The sequence below is a fragment of the Nannospalax galili genome, unplaced genomic scaffold (genome assembly GCF_000622305.1).
Source record: "Nannospalax galili isolate Female #2095 unplaced genomic scaffold, S.galili_v1.0 scaffold713, whole genome shotgun sequence".
Taxonomy (NCBI): Eukaryota; Metazoa; Chordata; class Mammalia; order Rodentia; family Spalacidae; genus Nannospalax; species Nannospalax galili.
In genome coordinates, this window is record NW_008333780.1 from 864,195 (window position 1) to 885,039 (window position 20,845).

Here is a 20,845-nt window from a genome sequence, read left to right on the forward strand (position 1 = left end):
TTTCCAGAAAAAGTAAGTTTTAAATGTAAAGAATACATGCTTATAACATTCTGACACATTTATGCCCACATTTTTATTATTTCTTCTTTCTTCAATAGTGACCAATTTCATTATGAAGGCATTTATCAATGGAAGGAAACTTTTTGGTACCCCCTTTTATCCACTCATTGGCAGAGAAGCTGTAAGTTTACATTATTTGACATTTGAATAATAATGGTACATGAAACCTAATCTGGTTTCCAAGTTGGTATTAAGAAAATAGAATGAAATGGCCATTATTTCCTGTATGTTTCTTGCACTTATTGTAGTATATAATGAGATAGTATATAATGAGATACACATTGGTTAATTTTATTTGTTTAAACTACTTTCATGTTAAACTTTGTCTCCCTTGGTAGACTATTAATTCTGTTAGGCCAGAATCCATTTCTGTAAGATTTACCTTTATGTTTCCCATACATGGATAAGCACTGAGGAGTGTGAGCATTCCAGACTAAGGGTGGGACAAATTTGCATTTGAGATTGTTCTCCCTGTCTCTTTCATCTATAAAAATCTTAATGAAAGTATACATAAAAAAGACTGCAAAACAATGATTATTTATTGTGGTTTCTGCTATAATTTTGATGTAGCCTTAGAATACTGAATTGGATGGCATAAAACTGAGAAATTTCCTTTCTTTTGACTGGGGTTGCTAGTGTCACACATTTTCTTTTGGTCTCAGTCTGATTTTTGCTTCTATTGGTTAGCAGCCCATAGGTGCTTTCAGTTTTTTAGAGGAAGCGATTTGTAAGAGAAAAAATATTGAGTGAGAAAAACCATATATTTATTGGTACATAAGGAATGCCCTTGAACTTGTTCAGGCCAGTTTTAGGATTCTTCATTTTTATGGTAGAGTAAGAAAAGCACAATCTCTTTTCCTTTGGAGTACCTGTTCTCACATCTGTTTATTAGCTCTTAGGTGGTGATAACAACTATACAAGAGAGAAGGAAATAATAGAAAATTGTGATATAAAAGCTATGAAAAAAACAAAATGACTTAGATAAGAAAACTGAGTAATTTTATCAATATATTAATTGGCATGGAATAAACATTTAGTTGCATTTTTCCTGAAAATTGTAGGAATTCTAACTATTTATGTGCATGATCAGTAGGAACCTAGCAGTGGTACTATTTAGAGACCTCAGTTAACTTAAAATGTGCTAATTTCAGTTAATGAATAAAAATTTCAACAACCCTTTATAACAGAACACATTGCAACTAGTCCTTAGTTGTATATAGATATCAGAATCTTTGTTTTTTTTCATTTTATTTGGTATTAGAACAAATTTTATTTTGATGCCTAGGAGGAGCCTTTGGGCTGCTAACCATTATTTTATTTTATGATTTTTGTTTTATGTATATGAGCGTATTGCCTGCATGTAGGTAAGTGCACCTGTGTCATGCAATGCCCGTGGAGGACTGGTAACCATTATTTTTTAATCTGCTTTATTCTAATTCTTAGTAGACAGTGTTCCATAGCACATAAATATATTTATTTTCCTTTGATGGACACTTGTATCAGTATTACAACTTCATAGGAAATATCCATCATCTATAATGTTTATACTTCATGCCTTTTTCACTAAGTATGCAGCATACAGTCTACGAATGTATAGGCTAATGAAAGACAAAAGGATGCTGGGCTTGGTAGCTCATGCTTATAATTTCAGCCCTTTCAAGGTAGAGACAGGACGACCAGAGGTTTGAGACCAGTCTGGTGGCTGTGAGGCTAACCCTGTCTCAGAAAGCCAAAATCCATCCATACATGCATAGACTATAAGATATATTTTCTGCTCTTTGACCTTTATTTTTCACTCACATATCCCCACTTTAATCTTCCTACCATTAGGTTCCTCTAATACATGACATTAAACCCCTGCTGCCTCCTTCAGTCATCTCTCCCATTTTCCTCTCCAGTCTGACCCTGTCTCTCTCTGCTGTGTACTTCATCTTCTTTATTTGGTGCCTTTTTTCTTTTGAACCCATATGTGCTCAGCCTTACTCAGCTGTCAATTATCTGCCTATGCTTGAATAGCTAAGTACTAAAGGAAAAAAGTCATAAAGGCTAGGCAGTTTCAAATCTATAGTATAGGTACAAATTAATATTCACTCCCTTAGCTGGACTTTGAGTACTGACAGTTGTACTGCATCTTTAGTTACCTGTAATCTCTCATTATATAAAAAGCATTTCAATTTTGTTTTACTCAAAATTTAGTAATCCCTACACTTGATTCCATATTATTTTTTACTCCCCCCATCCTCCATTCTTGTGTGTGTGTGTGTGTTGACCTTGATTTTCTTTCCATTTGGAAAGTTCTATAGTGTTTTCTTTTGCTGTTTTTGTTTTTTTTGGGTTTTTTTTTAGTAAAATCATATTTTCTTCCTAGGAGTACTTCTTTGATTCAAGAGTTTTAACAGATGGAGAACTGGCTCCTAATGATCGTTGTTGTCGCGTATGTGGAAAAATAGGCCACTACATGAAAGACTGTCCCAAGAGAAAAAGGTTGGCAAACAATTATATATCAACATTATAGAACAAATAATGGGAAGGCTAATTTTGTGTTTATAATTATATTCATAAGTTTTTTTGTTTTGTTTTGTCTTTTTTGAGACAGGGTCTCCCTGTAGCCCCAGCTGTCCTGGAACTCACTATGTAGACCAGGCTGGCCTCAAACTCACAAAGATCTGCCTGCCTCTGCCTCCCAAGTGTTGGAACTAAAGACGTGCACCACCATACCCAGCTCATAAATGTTTTTTTAATTAGGCTTCAAAACTTTTTTTATTTATGTGTATGTGAGTGCCTGTAGAGGCCAGAAGAGGTCATTGGATCCTCTGAAGATGAGTTACAGGCAGTTGTGAGCCACCTGTTGTGGGTGCTGAGAACTGAACTTGGGTCTTCTGCAAGAGTCACAAGGGGTCTTAACTGCTGAGCTATCGCTCCAGCCTTAGTATTCTGAAATGTTTTAAATATGAAATTCAAGTCTTTAAATTGGAGCAAATAAATAAGTGTTCATTTTTAGTAGAATTTTGTAATATGGTGAAGTTTATGTGTAGTGGTATCTTTTAAATTTATTAATTCATTTAGTTTTTTAAAAATAGAAGTAATTATAAACACCTGTGTGTACTTGGAACGGTGCAAAGACAAAAGAGGACACCATAGTCATGAAAGCTCATAAAAATACAGTAAACTGAATGGTGGGGCTTGGTGGCACGCACCTTTAATCCCAGCACTTGGGAGGCAGAGGCAGGTGGATCTTTGTGAGCTCAAAGCCAGCCTGGTCTGCATAGTGAGTTCCAGGCCAGCTGGGGCTACAGGGAGACCCTGTCTCAAAAATACCAAAAAAAAAACCAAACAAAAAACAATAAACTGAATCCTTTAGATAATATACTGAGGTGTATCTGCATATTATGGAAATTGAGACGTACCTGTCCTCTTCCACCTCACAGTCTATCTGTGACTCATAATCTCTGGGTTATACATATACATCTATTAGACCAGGAGAACTCCTCCTTTTGTTATCACATATGGCTTACTATCAAAACTTGGATGCTTTTCAACAGAACATGCTCAAGTGTCTGTCATTGTTACTTACAAACCATTAAATTTAGGCAAGATACTCATTTCTTTTAGTCTTTAGTTTCTTCTTTAAAGTAGAAATAAATCTCAATCTCTTAAGGATTCCTACAAGTTTAAGATTTGACATTAAAACATTTAAATATATTATAAAGTTACTAGAATACTTAATTTCTTCCATATGCATTAAGTGTACCGAAATGTGAGTATCCCTTTCTTTAAAAAAAAAAAAAAAAGCAGGCCGGGCGTGGTAGCGCACGCCTTTAATCCCTGCACTCGGGAGGCAGAGGCAGGCGGATCTCTGTGAGTTCAAGGCCAGCCTGGTCTACAAAGTGAGTTCCAGGACAGCTGGGGCTACAGGGAGACCCTGTCTCAAAAAGCCCCCCTAAAAAAAGCATGAACTGGGCATGGTGGTGCACACCTTTAATCCTAGCACTCAGGAGGCAGAGGCAGACAGATATAAAGGCTGGCCTATATACCAAGTTCCAGGCCAGCTGTGGTTACAGGGAAATCATGTCTCAAAAAGACCTCCCCCCTAAAAAAAGGCATGAAACTGTGGGGCGTGTTAGTCTGTTTGTTACTGTGTGTGGTTTTAGTTTGTTCTGTGACTCATGCAGTTTATAAGTTCCTGGCCCCACATTATTGGTATCAGCAGTTTACTGTTTAGACTAAAGAAGAAAGACAGTGAAGAAGAGAAGGAAGGAAATGAGGAAGAAAAAGACTCTCGAGACCTTGACTCCCGAGACCTTAGGTGTTTCATATGTGGAGATGCAGGACATGTACGCCGGGAATGCCCAGAGGTGAAGCTGGCTCGCCAGAGGAATAGCAGTGTGGCAGGTAAGTAGTAAAGCTCAAAAATAACTGGATGTTTGTGGTTTGGAGCTAGGGATCAAATCAAGGACCGTGTATATGTGAAGCACGTTTTACCACTGAGATATAGCCCTAGCCATTAATGAGCTTTGTTTAGAAGACAGGGTTTTGCTGTATAGTGCAGGCCAGGCTTTAACTTATGATTGGCTTCCTAAGTGCTGGGATTGCAGGTATATGCCACCATACCTGGCTCCAGATACACTTCTAAATTGGTCTGAGCTGGGGAATTAGCTCAATGATAGTGCAAATCTACAATGCACAAGACCCTGGATTTGATCTGCTCTGTGAAATACAACTGGGGTGGGGGAAGAATCCCAACAAATAAATTGATAGAGAAAATTGAAAAATGTCTTTAAAAATTAGTTGTGGGCACAGCTTGGTGTTACAAGGTGGAAGCATGAGACCAGCCTGGCCTATATAAGGAGATCCTGTTTAAAAAAAAAAATCTAAGGGTGAGGGCCTGGAGATATCTCTCTTTGCTCAGTGGTCAAGAGCACTCACTGCTCTTCTAGAAGTTCAGGTCCCAGCACTCATACCAGGCAGCCTAAACTACCTGTAACTCCAGCTCCAGGGGATCAGATACCTTCTTCTGGCACACAGGTGGCATAACAAACAGGGTAAAGGATACAGCTAGTGATAGAGGGCATATGCAAGGCTCTGGCTTTGATCTCAACATGGGGTGGGAGAAGAGAGGGATGATGGTATAGATCTTTCACTACAATAATCATTATTTAAAAGTTTTTTTTTAGGTAACTACATCCAGTCCTTGAGTAAATAAGATTACTCTTTGCTCACTAAATACCAACTTTATTTTAAAAGGTCCAAGTTCATAAAATTTCAGAGATTTGAAATTAGGAAACAAGTTTAGCTGGGCATGGTAGTGCTTACTTTTAAATCCTGCACTCTGGAAACATAGCCAGGTGGATCTCTGTGAGTTCAAAGCCAGCCTGGTCTTCACAGTAAGAATGTCTAAAACGACATCATCATCAACAGCGTCAGAAAAAAAAAAAAAAAGAAAAAAAATACCCTGGAGTTCAGAGCTTAGGTTGCATGTACTTGCCTAACATGTGGGAGACCCTGGGTTTAACTCCTAGCACACAAAAATGAATGCCATTAAAAAGAAAGATATCTGTAGTTTATTGATTGCTACTTTTCTGTATTGTTTGTTTGAGACAAGATCTCATACCATAACCCAAGCTGTTGTGGAACTTACTGTGTAGCTCAGACTGGCCTAGACTCACAGAAATCCTTCCACCTCAGCCTCCTGAGCATTGAGATTACAGACTTGAGACAATTTGCCTGCATTTTCTCTTTCTTTTGATTTTGTCTGTGGTGTCTTCTCTCAGCAGCCCAGCTGGTCCGCAACCTTGTCAATGCTCAGCAGGTGGCTGGTTCAACCCAGCAACAGGGTGACCAATCTATAAGGACTAGACAATCTTCAGAATGTGTAAGTATTCTATGAATGAATTTGATAGGAAGAGGTTACTATTTTATGTGTCTTAGTTGTTTTTTCCTGTTGTTTTGATAAGATACCCTGACAAAAGCAACTTAGGGGAGAAAAGATTTCTCATCTTAGTTACCACAGTTCCAAGTATAGTCAAGGAGGCAGGAGCTTGAAGTAACTGGTCATACCACATTCACAATCTGGAAACAGAAAGGAATAAATGCACAGTCAACTCCTGCTTTTCATTTTAAACAGTGCAGGATCCCGGGCCAGGGAAATGATGCCACCTGCATCATGGACAGGTCTTCCCACCTCAACACAAAATAACCCTCAACAGGCATGCCCAGAGACCCATCTCCCAGGTGATTTTAGATTTTGTCAAGTTGACAATTACACTAAGGACCATGGGATTTATCTCCCAAACCATTGATCACAATCTTGAAGATCACATGATGCTTTGTAGCGTGTCCTTGCTAAGTCCATAAGGCAAAATAACATTTGGGTCTCTGTTATTATCACTGGGCAAATTGTTCAATTTATAGGATAGTTTCCATCTGCTTTCTCATTTGTATAATAAAATAATAGCTACCTAATATGAAGGGTTAAAATAAGGTATTGGCTTTGTGGTTTCAAGCTCTGCACAGTTGGAAAATATTGCTATTAATGAAAATGGTGATAAAAGTTGAAATGCATGGGACTGGGGCAGTGGCTCACAATTGTCTGCACTTCAGTTGCAGGAAATCTGGTGCCCTTTTCTGCCCTCCTTGGGCACTATAAAATAAAAATACTGTATTTTGAAAATTTGAAATGTATATCTTTTCACATTTCATTCTCTTCACTTTTGTTGCTGAACCTAAGTACAAAAACTTGTGTTTTCATTTTCTAGAATTAAAAATAAAAAATCTAATCAGAGCTGGAGAGATGGATCAGCAATTAAGAATAGTTGATGTTTTTCCAGAGGACCTGGGTTCAGTTCTTAGCACCCATGTGGTGGCTAACAGCCATCCCAAAACACTAGTTCCAGGGGATCTGACACCCTGGCAGGCATTGTACACTATGGTGCAGTTACATACATGCAGACAAAACACTCCTACACATAAAATTTAAAAATTTTAAAAATTAAAATCTATATTCAGCTTATTCTTAAATTAATTTGCTATACTAATTAGTTGCTTATCCTAAACACTGTTTCAGTGCTCCACACCTATCCCTGAAATTTAACCATTTGGTGGCCTTAAGGAAGTGGTAGATGTATGACCAAATTTTACAAACTGGAAAGGTGAAGTTATTTATATATATGAGAAGTTAGTATTCTAAGCCTAATCTTTCTAACTTCAAAGGTGTTAATTGTTAAATTTTCTAGGTATGATGTAATTGGTATTTTAGGGAAAACTCCTCAATTTGAAGAGCAATGGGAAGTCTTAGAAACTACCATCTAATATTTGAATACTTATGTATCTGATACTTTTATAAATATTATATCATAACTAGCATTTCATATAGTTAACATATTTGTTGTGATGTGCAAAATATGAATTCTTCCTATTTGTTAATTTTTTTTCAATATAAGAAGTATAAAAAATGGTTGGGTGTATTAGTCACTTTTCTGCTACTGTGATAGAAACACCGACCCAAGCAATTTATAGAAGGAAGAGTTTATTTGAGCTTACAGTTCGAGGGGAATTACAGTCCATCATGGTAGGGAGGCATGGTAGCTGGAGGTGGCTGGAGCAGGAGCGGAAGCTAGGCTCTCACATCTTCTAGCAGGCACAGGAAGCAAGAGAGGGACTGGAGATCCAGCAAGGCTTAAGAACTCTATAAGCCCTCCCCAGTGAGGTGCTTCCTCCAGCATGGCCACACCTTCTAAGACCTCCCAAAACAGTGCCACCAACTGGGGACAAAATGTCCAAATACTTGGAGCCCATGGGGGACATTTTCATTCAAACTACCACATCGGGCATGGTGATGCATGCCTTTAGTCCCAGAACTAGTGCACCAGAGGCAGGCAGATCTCTGTGAGATCGAGGCCAGCCTGTTCTACATAGAGAACCAGGCCAGCTGAAGCTACAGGGGAGACCCTGTCTCAAAAAGACAAAAAAAAAAAAAAAAAAAAAACAGAAAAAAAGAAAAGTATAAAAAATAATAAGCATCCACGTCTCGTCACCAGGTTTTAGCAGCGTTAAACATTGTTGGTTTTGTTTTATGAAAAATATCCACGATTGTCGGGCATGGTGGTGCACACCTTTAATTCCAGCACTTGGGAGGCAGAGGCAGGTGGATCATTGTGAGTTAGAGGCCAGTCTGGTCTACATAGTATGTTTCAAGCCAGCCAGAGCTACAAAGTGAGACCCTGTCTCAAAAGAAAAAAGAAAAGAACAAAAAAAAATCCCACAGTTGAAAACCCTTCAGCTCTTGAAACCTGTTCCTTTTTTTTTTTTTTTTTTTTTTTTAACTTCTACTTTCCTCCTACTTCAGTATCCCTGAGTGTTACAATTACAGGAATAGGCCATCATGTCTGACTCTTAACAATTTAAATTAAAATCCTTGTTCCCCTTCTTCTCTAGCTGCAAAATTATATCCATAGCCAGGCACAGTGGAATACAATGATAGTCTCAGTGGTCTAGTAGGTAAAGCAGTCTTGAACTTAGGAGTTAGAGATCAGCCTGGGTAAACACAAGACTTTATCATCATTATTATTTTTTTTTTATGTGTATGAGTGTATTGCCTGCATGTGTGTTAAGTGCACCTGTGTCGTGCAGTGCCTGTGGAGGTCAGAGAAGGTGTTGGATCCCCTGGAACTGGAGTTACTGGACAGTTGTTGGCTGCCATGTGGGTGCTGGGAATCAAACCTGGGTCCTCTGTGAGAGCAGTCAGTGCTTTTAACCACTACACCATCTCTCCAGCCTCACGACTCATTAAAGAAAAACAAAAACCACCATCCTGAATTTTGTGTTTATATTTTCCACATACATACATTGCTCAATTTTTAATAGAAACACCTGATAGTGCATATTATTGTCTTTGAGAGCGAAGACAGTAAAATTTAAATTTCTTGCCAAAGGTCAGTAGATAACTTGAACCCACATGCTGTTCTCGTCTATAAAAGTTATGCTCTAAGCTGGGCATGGTGGAGCATACCTTCAATCCCAGGACTTGGGAGATAGAGGCAGGCAAATCTTTGTGAGCTCCAGCACATCCTGGTCTACATAGTAAGTTCCAGGACAGCTGGGGCTAGAGGGAGACTCTGTCTCAAAAAGATTAAAAAAAAAAAATTGAATGAGTTTTTAACTTTTAAAAAAGATCTCCATTTCATTTTAGAATATATTGTTCCTTGCAGAAAGATGCATTGATTTTTCTACTAACACTTGAGCTGTTGGCAAATGCATCTCTAATCTGTGTGTATCTGATTATTACTAGTCATAATTGGTTGCACTTGGAGCCTGTGTATGTCTATAAAGTCATCGGGTAGATTTCAGTGGTAATGTTTATCTCCTACTAATTAACATGATGTAAATTTCCATGTTTTCTCCTCAAATATAATACATTTTTTTAAAATTTGTTGATTTTGTGTGTGTGTCTTATTCAACTATATACCCACTTCCCAGATGGAACCCTCCCATAGCCTCCCTCCCCCCACTTGAGCCCTTATACTCTGACATCCCTGTTACTGTCTGCTGTGTTTTGGCACCCCAGCCCTTCCCCACTACTTGTCCTTCTGGTGAATCTTATCAGCTTATCTAGAGGTCTTCGTTTTAGGAGGGTCAGCTGTTCCTCATCTAGCAGCAATCAGCTGTCAATATTAATTTAGATAAGATTGGGGTCTGCTGTTCATTTTCCCTGTTCTATGCTGGGTTACTATCTGGGAGTTCCTTTGGCCACCCTGGCCAACAACTCAAAAGAAGGTAACTCCTATCTGACATGTTTATACTGAGTTCAATATTGTATAACTATTAATTCAACTGTGAACCTAAAAATTTACAGCCACTTTTGAAAGAGATGTATCCTTCCTCTGAAGTGTACTGAATATGTTAAAGCTGTAGTGAAATGCTTCTTCTAATCATGTTATTAAAAATTAAAATAGTTATGCTATAATTATCTTTTTCTTTTCTTTCTTTCTTTTTTTTTTTTTTTTTAAAGGCAGGGTCTTACTGTGTAGCCCTGGCTGACCTGGAGCTGGGAATGTAGACCAGGCTGGCCTTGAACTCAGTGCTGGGATAAACGCATCCAGCCACATAGGTGCTAAATTACTTTGCTGCTGTTGTTCCTAATTTTCGTTCTATGCCAGTTGCCCTCAATTTTTGTCTCATCTGTGTTTTCAGTAAGAATCTTATGGACACCCATTTTCTGGTGTCTTACAAAGCAGTTCAACCTTAATGTATCTAGAACCTCGTCTCTGTTTCTCACCAGCCCTCCAGATTTGCATCTTCTCCCATGTTTGTCACCCCAGTATCTATCATACAGTCTCATTCCCTAAACTTTCCCTTTTCTTCACCTTCTAGATCATCAGTCACAAGTTCCATTGTTTCAGTCTTTCAGAAGAACTGGTAGTTGGGACTGGGAATGTAACTCAATTGGTAGAGTGCTTTATTAGCATGCACAGGCCCTGGGTTTGGTCTGAGCATTGTATAAACCAGGCATGGTAGCACATGCCTGTAATCCTAGTGCAAGTGGAAAGTGGAAGTAAGGGTCAGAAATTCAAAATCGTCTTCTGTTACATCGTCAATTTGAGGCCAATCTAGGCAACATGAACTCAGAAAAACAAAGCAAAATAAATACAAAATAAACCCTTGTTGGGTGTAGTAATACTGGGATTTAATAGCCCAGCATTCAGGAAGCAGTGGCACTTAGAGGCCAGCCTGGTCTCCATAGTGAGTGCCAGGGCTACAGCCAGGGCTACATAGTAAGACTGTCTCCCCCCCAAAAAAACAAAAAAAAAACAAAACCCAGAAAACCTTATGGCCATTTCCTTCCCTTTTTTAGCCATGTTTTTTCTGGGGTGGGGGGGGTGGGGGGGTGTCTTTCTGAGACAGGGTCTCCCTGTAGCCCCCATCTGGCCTGGAACTCACAGAGATGGCCTGCCTCTGCCTTCCCAGTGCTGGGGTTAAAGACATGCACCACCCTGCCCATGTCTAGCCATGTATTTTAGTCTCAGGGTTGCTGTGGTATGTAGCAGCCTCTAGTCTCATCACTTTAAAAAAATATATTTTCCATTATTATTAAATTATAATTTTCATAAAATGTAGATTGATTATATTCCTGGCTTGTTTAAAATCTTCAATGGTTTTCCACTGCTCGTCATGTAAATTATAGGAATATAGAATATAGAAAATATAAGAACCTCATTATATTGAGCCTCGGAGGTGGTGTTCTCCTACCTTTGTACTCTACTATTAAACTTCTTTCAGACTCCAGTTATCTTAAATAGCTAGGCGTTTTCATGCCCATAGACTTGCTGCTAAATTCTCTTCCCTTCCTTGTATCCTCTGACTTCTTTTACCAGATTAGCTTCTGTTTACCTTTTAGCCTTAGTTTAAAGGATCCTTCTTCCCTCTTCCTCTCAAAGTGGATTTAAGAATTCTAGTTTATGACTATACACTATAACTTGCCCTTTTATTCTTTTGAGATAGTCTTGCTATATAGTTCAAGCCAGCCCAGAGCTTGCTGTGTAGCCCAGGCTGGCTAGAACTCAGGATCCTCCAGCTTCATCCTCCTGAGTGCTGCTACTACAGATGTACTCTACCACACCTGCCCAGCCAATTATATATTCCTTACCACACTAATAATCATTATATTTTATTGTGATTGCTTATGTAATTTTTCTGTTTGGTGCTTCCCTTGCCCTTGAACTTTAACCTCTATGAAGGTATATGTGTCAGTATTATATTTTCAATATCTGGAATAATGCCCAGTACATAATTGACACACAGTAAATACTTGTTAAGGGACTGAATGAAAGTGGCTGTGAAGGGGCATGGCTTAGGTTAAGAGCACTGACTGCTCTTGGCAGAGGACCTGGGTTTGATTCCCAGCACCCATGTGGCAGCTAACAGGAGTTCATAACTCCAGTTCCTTTGGAATCTGACGCCCTCTTCTGACTTCCTTGGGCATTCAACATCACAGGTGTGTTTATGCAAATGTAGGTAATACACTCATACATATAAAATAAAAATAAAACAAAAGCCGGGTGTGGTGGTGCACGCCTTTAATCCCAGCACTTGGGAGGCAGAGGCAGGTGGTCTACATAGCAAGTTCCAGGCCAGCTGGGGCTGCAGGGAGACCCTGTCTCAAAAAGACCAAAATAAATAAATAAATAAAAAGTAAAAAAGAAAGTGGCTGTGAGTTATTTATATGTAAGTTTCTAGATTACAGAGGAAGTGAATGTTCTGCGTGCTGGGAATGATACCTAGACTTTCTCTGGATAAGAAAAAGGGTTATAGCAGGGTGTGGTGACGCACGCTTTTAATCCCAGCACTTGGGAGGCAGAGATAGGCGGATCTCTGAGTTCAAGGCCAGCCTGGTCTACATAGTGAGTGATCAGCTGGGGCTACAGGGGACCCTGTCTCAAAAAACAAACAAACAAACAAACAGAAAAAGGGTTATATATAAAGTATTAGCTATATGAGAAAATTTGAGTACCTTGGGAAAATTTTTTTCCTTCATGTAAAATGAGGTTTTATTATTTCCTGTTATACATATCATATAGCTCTGTGTATAATAAAACAATTGTATTTTAATAATCTTCACCTTTATAAAACTATAAGCTGTTTGTAAATTAATTTTTTTCTTTTTCTGCAGTCTGAGTCGCCATCTTATTCTCCTCAGCCCCAACCATTTCCACAGAATTCTTCCCAACCAGCTGCTATTACCCAGCCTCCTTCCCAGCCAGGATCCCAGCCAGGATCCCAGCCTAAGCTTGGCCCACCCCAGCAGGGGAGCCAGGCCCCCCATCAGGTCCAGATGCCCTTGTATAACTTCCCACAGTCACCACCAGCTCAGTATTCTCCCATGCACAATATGGGATTATTGCCAATGCACCCACTCCAGATCCCTGCCCCATCATGGCCCATTCATGGCCCAGTGCTCCACTCTGCACCAGGCAGTGCCCCTAGCAATATTGGCCTGAATGACCCCAGCATCATCTTTGCACAACCTGCTGCCAGACCGATGGCAATCCCCAGCTCCTCTCATGATGGACACTGGCCTCGTACTGTGGCTCCAAATTCCCTGGTGAACAATGGTGCAGTGGGTAATTCAGGTAATTTTCATTTTTTCTTCTTTTATTTTTGTCTGTGGAAAGGTTATGTGATTGGTATTACTGGTTGAGCCAGGGGAAACATTGAGAAGAAAGGAAGATAAGCAGTATTTATGGAGATGTTTAGATACCTAAACAGCATGGGCTCTGGAGACTGACTGCCCAGATTTGAATCTTTGCTCTGTCATTTATTACAAGATCTTCAGCAGTTACCTTATATCTGATGCTTTTTTTCTGTCTCTAAGGATATTAAATAGCACCTAACTCACTGGGATGTTGAGATCATGCGCATAAATGTTAGTTATTTTTAAATTTTTCGCCTCCACCTTATTTGATGTATTATTGGCACTCTTTGTATAGTTAATAAAATTGAGAGCCAGCTGGGTATGATGGTACATACCTGCAATCTCAGTCCTTTGAAGGAGGAGACAGAATGGGATTATGGTCATTCCCAGCTACATAGCAAGTTCAAGGCCAGCCTGGACTACATAAAACCCTGATTCAAAAAAAAAAAAAAAAAAAAAAAGAAAAACAACAGAGGCAGGTGGATCTCTGTGAGTTCAAGGCCAGCCTGGTCTACATAGAGAGTTCCAGGACAGGTGGGGCCACAGGGAGACCCCGGCTCAAAAAAACCAAAAGGAAAAAAAAAAAAAAAAAAAAAAAGAAAGGTGTGGTAATATACCTGAAATCCCAACACTTGTGAAGTGTAAGGAGTAGGATCAGGCAAGCTTTGACTCCACAGTGAGTTTGAGGCCAGCCTGGGATACATGACACACTGTCTCAGCTACTCCCATTTCTTCCAAAAAAGGGGAAAGAAAATGATGAAAGTAAAGAAATAAGTGACCTGTTACCAGTTGATCATGACAGATCAAAGATTTAAACTAATTACTAGTTGGTTTTGTTTTTCAAGGGTTTTTTTGGTTTTATTTTTTTTCCTGGAAAACTGTACTTTAGATTCTTCTGTGACTCAAAGGAGCGATTCTCCCACCCCTTCCTCTTTTTATTGGAGGAAGGGGTAATGAAGATATTTTAATAGGTGCTGGTGAGATGGCTCAGCAGGTACAAGCTACCAGACTGTGATCAGAGTCCATGTAATGTGGAAAGAAAGAACAGATTCCACAGGGTTCTCTGATGGCAGCCCCCCATTTTTATATAATTATATAAATACATAAAAATATTTCCCCATGAAAATGACCAAGGGGAAATGCCTTTAAAAATTATGCTTTTATGGGGCTGGAGAGATGGCTCACCAGTTAAGAGCACTGGCTGCTCTTGCAGAGGACTCGGGTTCAATTCCCAGCACCCACATTGGTGGCTAGTAAACATCTTTAACTCCAGTTCCATGGGAATCCTACACCCTCTTCTGACCTCTACAGGCATTGCATGACATGGGTGTACTTACATACCTGGAGGCAGTGTGCTTATACACATAAAATAAAAAGAAATTTTAAAAAATATGCTTTTATGGGACTGGAAAGGTGGCTCAGCAGTTAAGAGTACTGGCTGTTCTTGCATAGGACTGGGGTTTGGTTCCCAGCACCTACATGTCAGCTAACAATCACCTATAACTCCAGTTCCAGGGAATCCAATGCCCCCTCCTAGCCTCCAAGGGCACTATATGACATGGGTACAGGCATAACATTTGTACACATAAATTTTAAAAATTTTTATAAATTTTAAAAAACTTTTTAAATAAAAATACCCGTTTATGTTAAAGTACCATTTCTCACTTGGCCGTGACCATACCCATTCCTCATTTATTTCATCAACTCTGAGTCCTTCAGTGTCAGGTCACTTTGTTGAACCAGCTACTTTGTCTTTCATTTCCTAGGAAGACTGAGCTTGTAGGAATGCAGCAAATACACAGATAATTTCCTTTCCATACCTCCTAGTGGGAGCTGATAGTGAATCCCACATTGTCCTTCAGTTATTTTTGTGCACATCCTCGCCATGAGTGAGAAAAGCTACTAGACGTGATCCAGTTTTGCTGGGTACTGCACTTTCGAAAAACAATATGCTTAATAACATCTTCAGTAGAAATAGACTTTAATGAGGGGGGTGGGCCATAGAAAGAATATGACTCACATTAATAAAAAGTTTAGTATTGTGTGAACTTGCACGTCCCAGAGCGTGTTTCTCTCCTTCCACCATGGGATCCTGGTATCGAGCTCAGATTGTCAGGCTTTCACAGAAAGTAATTTTACCCACTGAACCATCTTGCCAGCCCAGACTCATATTATTTTGACTTCCTACATATTAGCCAGAGCTTGTGTAAGCCACTTAAAAAAAAAATAATTTAAGCTGGGCGTGGTGGTGCACACCTTTAATCCCAGCACTTGGGAGGCGGAGGCAGAGGCAGGCGGATATTTGTGAATTCGAGGCCAGCCTGGTCTACACAGTGAGTTCCAGGACAGCTGGGGCTACAAAGAGACCCTGTCTCAAAAAGACCAAAACAAAACCATCTTGCCAGCCCAGACTCATATTATTTTGACTTCCTACATATTAGCCAGAGCTTGTGTAAGCCACTTAAAAAAAAATAATTTAAGCTGGGCGTGGTGGTGCACACCTTTAATCCCAGCACTTGGGAGGCGGAGGCAGAGGCAGAGGCAAGGTGGATCCTTGTGAATTTGAGGCCAGCCTGGTCTACAGAATGAGTCCTAGGACATCTGGGGCTACAAGGAGACCCTGTCTCAAAATGATGATCATAACATGCGGTTCAAAATAGAGCTATTAGCATGCCATTTTGAGAACTGTGATTTGAACTTAGACTGATTTGGTTCTAAAACCTAAGTTCTCAAATAGAAATTCTAGGAGAAGCTCCTTCCAGGTCCAGGATGTAATTGATTCTGGCATAGTTGACATTATAAAAATCCAATGCCCTCTTCTAGCCTCCAAGAGCACTGCATGACATACTAAGATTTATTGAGCTGTCTCCCAGCTACCTGTCTAGTCTTTTCTCTGACCATTTCTTCTTTTATCCCACTCCTTTTTTCCAATCCCAATCTTTCTGTGCTTTCTTACTCTTAAGCGTTTATACATTTTTGTCCTTCTGTCTAAAATGTTCATCCTGCCACATTTTGTCTAACTGTTCTTTAAAACTCTGCTTAGTGGAGTTGGAGAGATGACTCAGCAGTTAAGAGCATAGCTGCCCTTCCATGGGTCCTGGGTTTGGTTCCCAGCACCCACATGGCAGCCTAACAACTATATGTAACTTAAGTTCCAGGGGATCTAACACCCCTTTTCTGGCCTCCATGGGCATTGTATGATAGAGGTACACTTACATACATGCAGGCAAAACCCTCATGCACATAAAACAAACAAACTCTGCTTAGCCATCGAAAGAAAACCTGCTCTTACCTTCAAACCCTGGATTAGCCTCCTTTGGTATAACAGTAATGTTAATTGTATGTCTTGTATATGACTATTTTGAACAAATAATGCTTGATTCTTTTAAAAAAATGTTGAGTATCTGGATTTAGCATTAAACATAGTTGATTGTACGTGCTGTGTTTATCTTTGTAGAATGAAGGAATATTTGAGTTAAACTGATGTTTTAAAAGGTGTTTTCTCATTGGAATGCAGAGCCGCGCTTTCGAGGACTAAATCCTCCAATTCCTTGGGAACATGCACCACGTCCCCATTTCCCCCTCGTCCCAGCTTCGTGGCCTTATGGTTTGCATCAGAACTTCATGCATCAGGGAAATCCAAGATTTCAGCCCAACAAACACTTCTATGCTCAAGGTAACAAATTAGTTAACATCTGGGTGGATTTTATTCTGAACAGGGAACCTCAGTGGGTCCTGGGTTTGGCTAGGATCTAGTAGTGAAAATTCCTATATTCAGTTATAATGAGATAGCATAGTATATGTCAGACTATGCTTAGGTACTTGTTGCTCAAGCAAGTGAAAAAAAAATGCCAATACTTAATGCATATTTATAGGAGAGCCAAATGTGTAAAGATAGACAAACAGGAGTTGTAAGGAATGAGCTGATGTTGCCCTAGTAGAGGGACCCAGGTTTGGATTCCAGAGGTAACATCACGTAGAAATTTTGATGTCTGCACTTGATCTTGTAATTGATATGAGAATTATCTGTTACCCTAGAGTTTAGAAGGGAGGAAGGTATTCTTAGATAAGGAATACTATGTAAAAAGTCAGTGAGTTTTGTCTGACATAACAACAAAGAAAGTAATACTTCAGAAAGGGAGGTGTACGGTAATGCTAGAATGAGAATACAGGCTGAGACAGTTCTGTGAGATTAGTAAGCTGTAGGGACCTATAGAAGTTTAAAAAATATTTTACTTACTGTTTCATGTGTAGGAGTGTATTGCCTGCATGTTATGTGAGTGCACCCGTGTCATGCAATGCCACAGAGGTCAGAAGAGGGCTCCGGGACAGTTCCTAGCCGCCATGTGGGTGCTGGGAATCGAACCCAGGTCCTCTCTAAGAGCAGTCAGTGCGCTTAACCGCTGAGCCATCTCTCCAGCCCCGGGATCTATAGAAGTTTTTAAGTCAGATAGAGACACGGTCAGTAGGGCTTGAATGACATTAGAATTTATTATATACTAATACCGATTTAATGGCTTTGACCTAGGTAATAAAGATTACAAAGTACAAATTTCAAGGACTAAGAGCATTTTATCTGACATTGCTTCAAAAGTATCTGTCCCAGCAGGAAAGAACCTTCCTGATCTGAGTGCTGCTGGGCTCCTTCTATAACATAGAGTGGTAGAACCTTGACTGTGGTTTAACAGAGATCTAGAGCTAAGAGAAGGTATATCAGTTATAGGAGTTTGAAATTTTTCTGTGGTGGGTTCTTTACCTTGATTCTCATACACCTACATTTCCCTCCCCCTTTCCTTTTTATCCTCTTCTCCAAGTGTTGTGGCATGCTTCTTTTAGTATATGAATTTCTAAAAAGATAACTAGTTACAGATTTATTCTAAGGGATTGTGAGATAAGTAGGCACAAGCCTTTCAGTTTCCTGTCTGTATTGTATCCAACAGACAGATGTGCCACCCGTCGGTGTAGAGAACGTTGTCCCCACCCACCAAGAGGAAACGTGTCGGAGTAATGCGAGTCCATTTTCTTTCAGCTGGTCTACCGATGCACAGCAACCAGCCAATCCTGCTGTCTCAAGGGTATCCGTACCTCAGTGTCAGTTACATTCAGCAGAAAAAGTGACATTTAATGGAAAGCAAAACAAATCAGGTCCTGATTTAAAATTTTAACACACGTTTAGATAGCTTATTTAAATTCTAAGACTGTTTTTAAACACTGTATTATTTGTATATAAATATGAACTATAGTTTTTACTGGTATCACTAAATTGAGTGATACAAATTTCATCTATTTTATTACCCTATTTTTAAGGGAATTTTATGTTTTGTTTAACCTTGATGAACTGTATAGAGAGAATTTTAAAAATTACATTCTTTATTTTCTATTAGCTGTATTCATACTTTGGTTGCTTCAGACTTTATATATATTGTTCTTAAGAATTAGGAAAGGATTTCATGTGTTTTCAATTTGTCACTTATATTCTTTACAAAACCTTGTAGTGCCAAAAACTTTTTAAAAGGTTAAAAAAAAATTACAACATAAAGATTCAAAAAAATTTCTTTTCCATACTTGTATATTGAATATATTCAAACTTGAATGGAAAGTTGCTTTTGTCTGTATTTGAAGTTCTATTTTAAGTTAATAAATCTTTTTGACAAGAGTCAAATTTGATTAATTCATCTGGTTTAGATGGTGGAGATATAAAAGAATTGAAAGATTTATTGTGCTTTCAATGACTATTTTAAATTAGATTTAGAGATTCAATCCCGCCTCCCTTTGATTTTCACTGATAGAACAGATGTCATCTCCATTTTATCACTGACAATGAAAACTAGGGCTGGTTGTAGTGGCACACACCTTTAATCCCTCAGGTATGAATTACTTATATAGAAAACTGTCTGGGCTCTTGGCATATTTTCTAATGTGGAAGATGTTTGAAGTACTCCTAAAATGTAGGAGATTGAAAGTATTGCTGCCATATTTACAGCCCTGAGTATATTTACTGTTGGTTTTCCATATTAAAAGGTTCAGTATCATTCAGAATCTTAGTTATTAATGGAGTCAGCTCATTTGTTCTGTTGATGATATACCTGTGCCCAGTGTACTTTAATGTTAAAATACAACTTGAGGCATCCTGTAATCCCAGCACTCTGGAGTTGGAGGTAGTAGGATAAAGAAATTCAAGATCATTCCTTGGCTGCGTATAGAAGTTCAAGACCAGCCTGAAGAGACCCAGTTTCAAACAAGCAAACCATATCTGGGCATGGTGGTGCACACCTCTCATCACGGCACTCCAGAGGCAGAAGCAGCGGGATCTCTATGAGATCAAGTCCAGCCTGGTCTACATAGTGAGTTCCAGGCCAAGAAAAGAAAACAACTTTAACATTCAAATAGTTAACCTGAAGAATAAGGTGATGAGGTCTTCAGGGCTGTTTTAGTGTTCTCTACTTTTCTATATATTTGAGATTTTCACTGAAAACAGCCAAAGAAATAAACCCTCCAAAAACATTCAAGAGAGAATGCCCCAAGGCAAACCCAACTTCCTCAGTATTGAAAGTCACAAACAAAAAAGGGTTTTACTTACATGATAGTGTTCCATATACTAATTTCAAACATCTTCAGCACCAGTGTTCAATACCTTGCAAAACTCTTTCGAGCCAAAAAAAGACAGTCTTAGTTTATAATTTACAGGTGCTCCTTTTTATGTTTGCAAAGTTGGTTATGAACCCAAGTTCACCAGTGATCTAGAGAACAAAAAACGATGTAGAGAACGCACACACTATCTTCAGGTCATAATTGCTTCTCAGTATATTTTGTGTACCGTTTGACATGGAGGTTGTTTTCCCTTGGCAATTAAGATTATTAAAAAGTATATCAACAATAAAATGTGTAATTTATTTGTTCAGGTGGACATATTTGCCGTCTCTAGAAGTTCTCATGTATATAAAATACATGTAAAGTGATAGGGAGATAATAATTGTTCCTTTATTCTACTAGAGTGAATTCCCCCAAACGGGATTGAGTAAAAGGATAACATCGTTCTCCTTTAGATTTTTAATTGTGTTAATGTGTGTGTGTGCGCACGAGTCAGGTGTCTGATGAGTGCAGAACGGGATGTCCAGTCACCCGGATCTAGAGTGGTGGTTGTGAGCTACCCAGTGAGGGTGCTGGAACAGAAGGTCCTCTGCAAGAGCAGGACATGCCCTTAACTACTGAGTCATTTCTCTAGCCCCCAAAAGATTGAAAGTTCTAAGGTTCTTGCCAAAGTGCCTTCCAGAAAAATGGTTACCAATTAAAAGCTTTAAACTCCCAACCCATTTTTTTCTCATAACAGTTTATATAAAAGTATAGGGGCCAGCAAGGTGGCTTACCAGGTGAATGAACTTGCCACCAAACCTGACAACCTATGTTTGATGCTAGGAACCCACGTGTGGAAGGAGAGAATTGGCAATGACCTTCCTACATATGCACACACACTAAATACATACAAAAGTACAAGAGCTGTAAAGATGACTCAGTGGTTAAGAATATTTGCTCTTGTAAAGGATCTGGTTTGGCTCCCAGCACCTAGCTCACAATGGTCTGTAACTCCTTTCAGGGGAT

General features: G+C 39.2%; 1 protein-coding gene across 1 annotated transcript in view; it reads left to right on the forward strand.

Annotated features, from left to right (window-relative positions):
* The window catches only part of Tut4 (terminal uridylyl transferase 4), a 132,100-nt gene extending 113,200 nt beyond the window's left edge, over positions 1-18,900 (forward strand). The window contains exons 23-29 of the mRNA XM_029561265.1: positions 99-181; positions 2,429-2,544; positions 4,268-4,452; positions 5,832-5,932; positions 12,725-13,184; positions 16,764-16,922; positions 18,187-18,900. Of these exons, the coding sequence (XP_029417125.1) occupies positions 99-181; positions 2,429-2,544; positions 4,268-4,452; positions 5,832-5,932; positions 12,725-13,184; positions 16,764-16,922; positions 18,187-18,254 (1,172 nt within the window). The 3' untranslated portion in view covers positions 18,255-18,900. The remainder of the gene's footprint in view (positions 1-98; positions 182-2,428; positions 2,545-4,267; positions 4,453-5,831; positions 5,933-12,724; positions 13,185-16,763; positions 16,923-18,186) is intronic.
* The last annotated feature ends 1,945 nt before the right edge of the window (positions 18,901-20,845 follow it).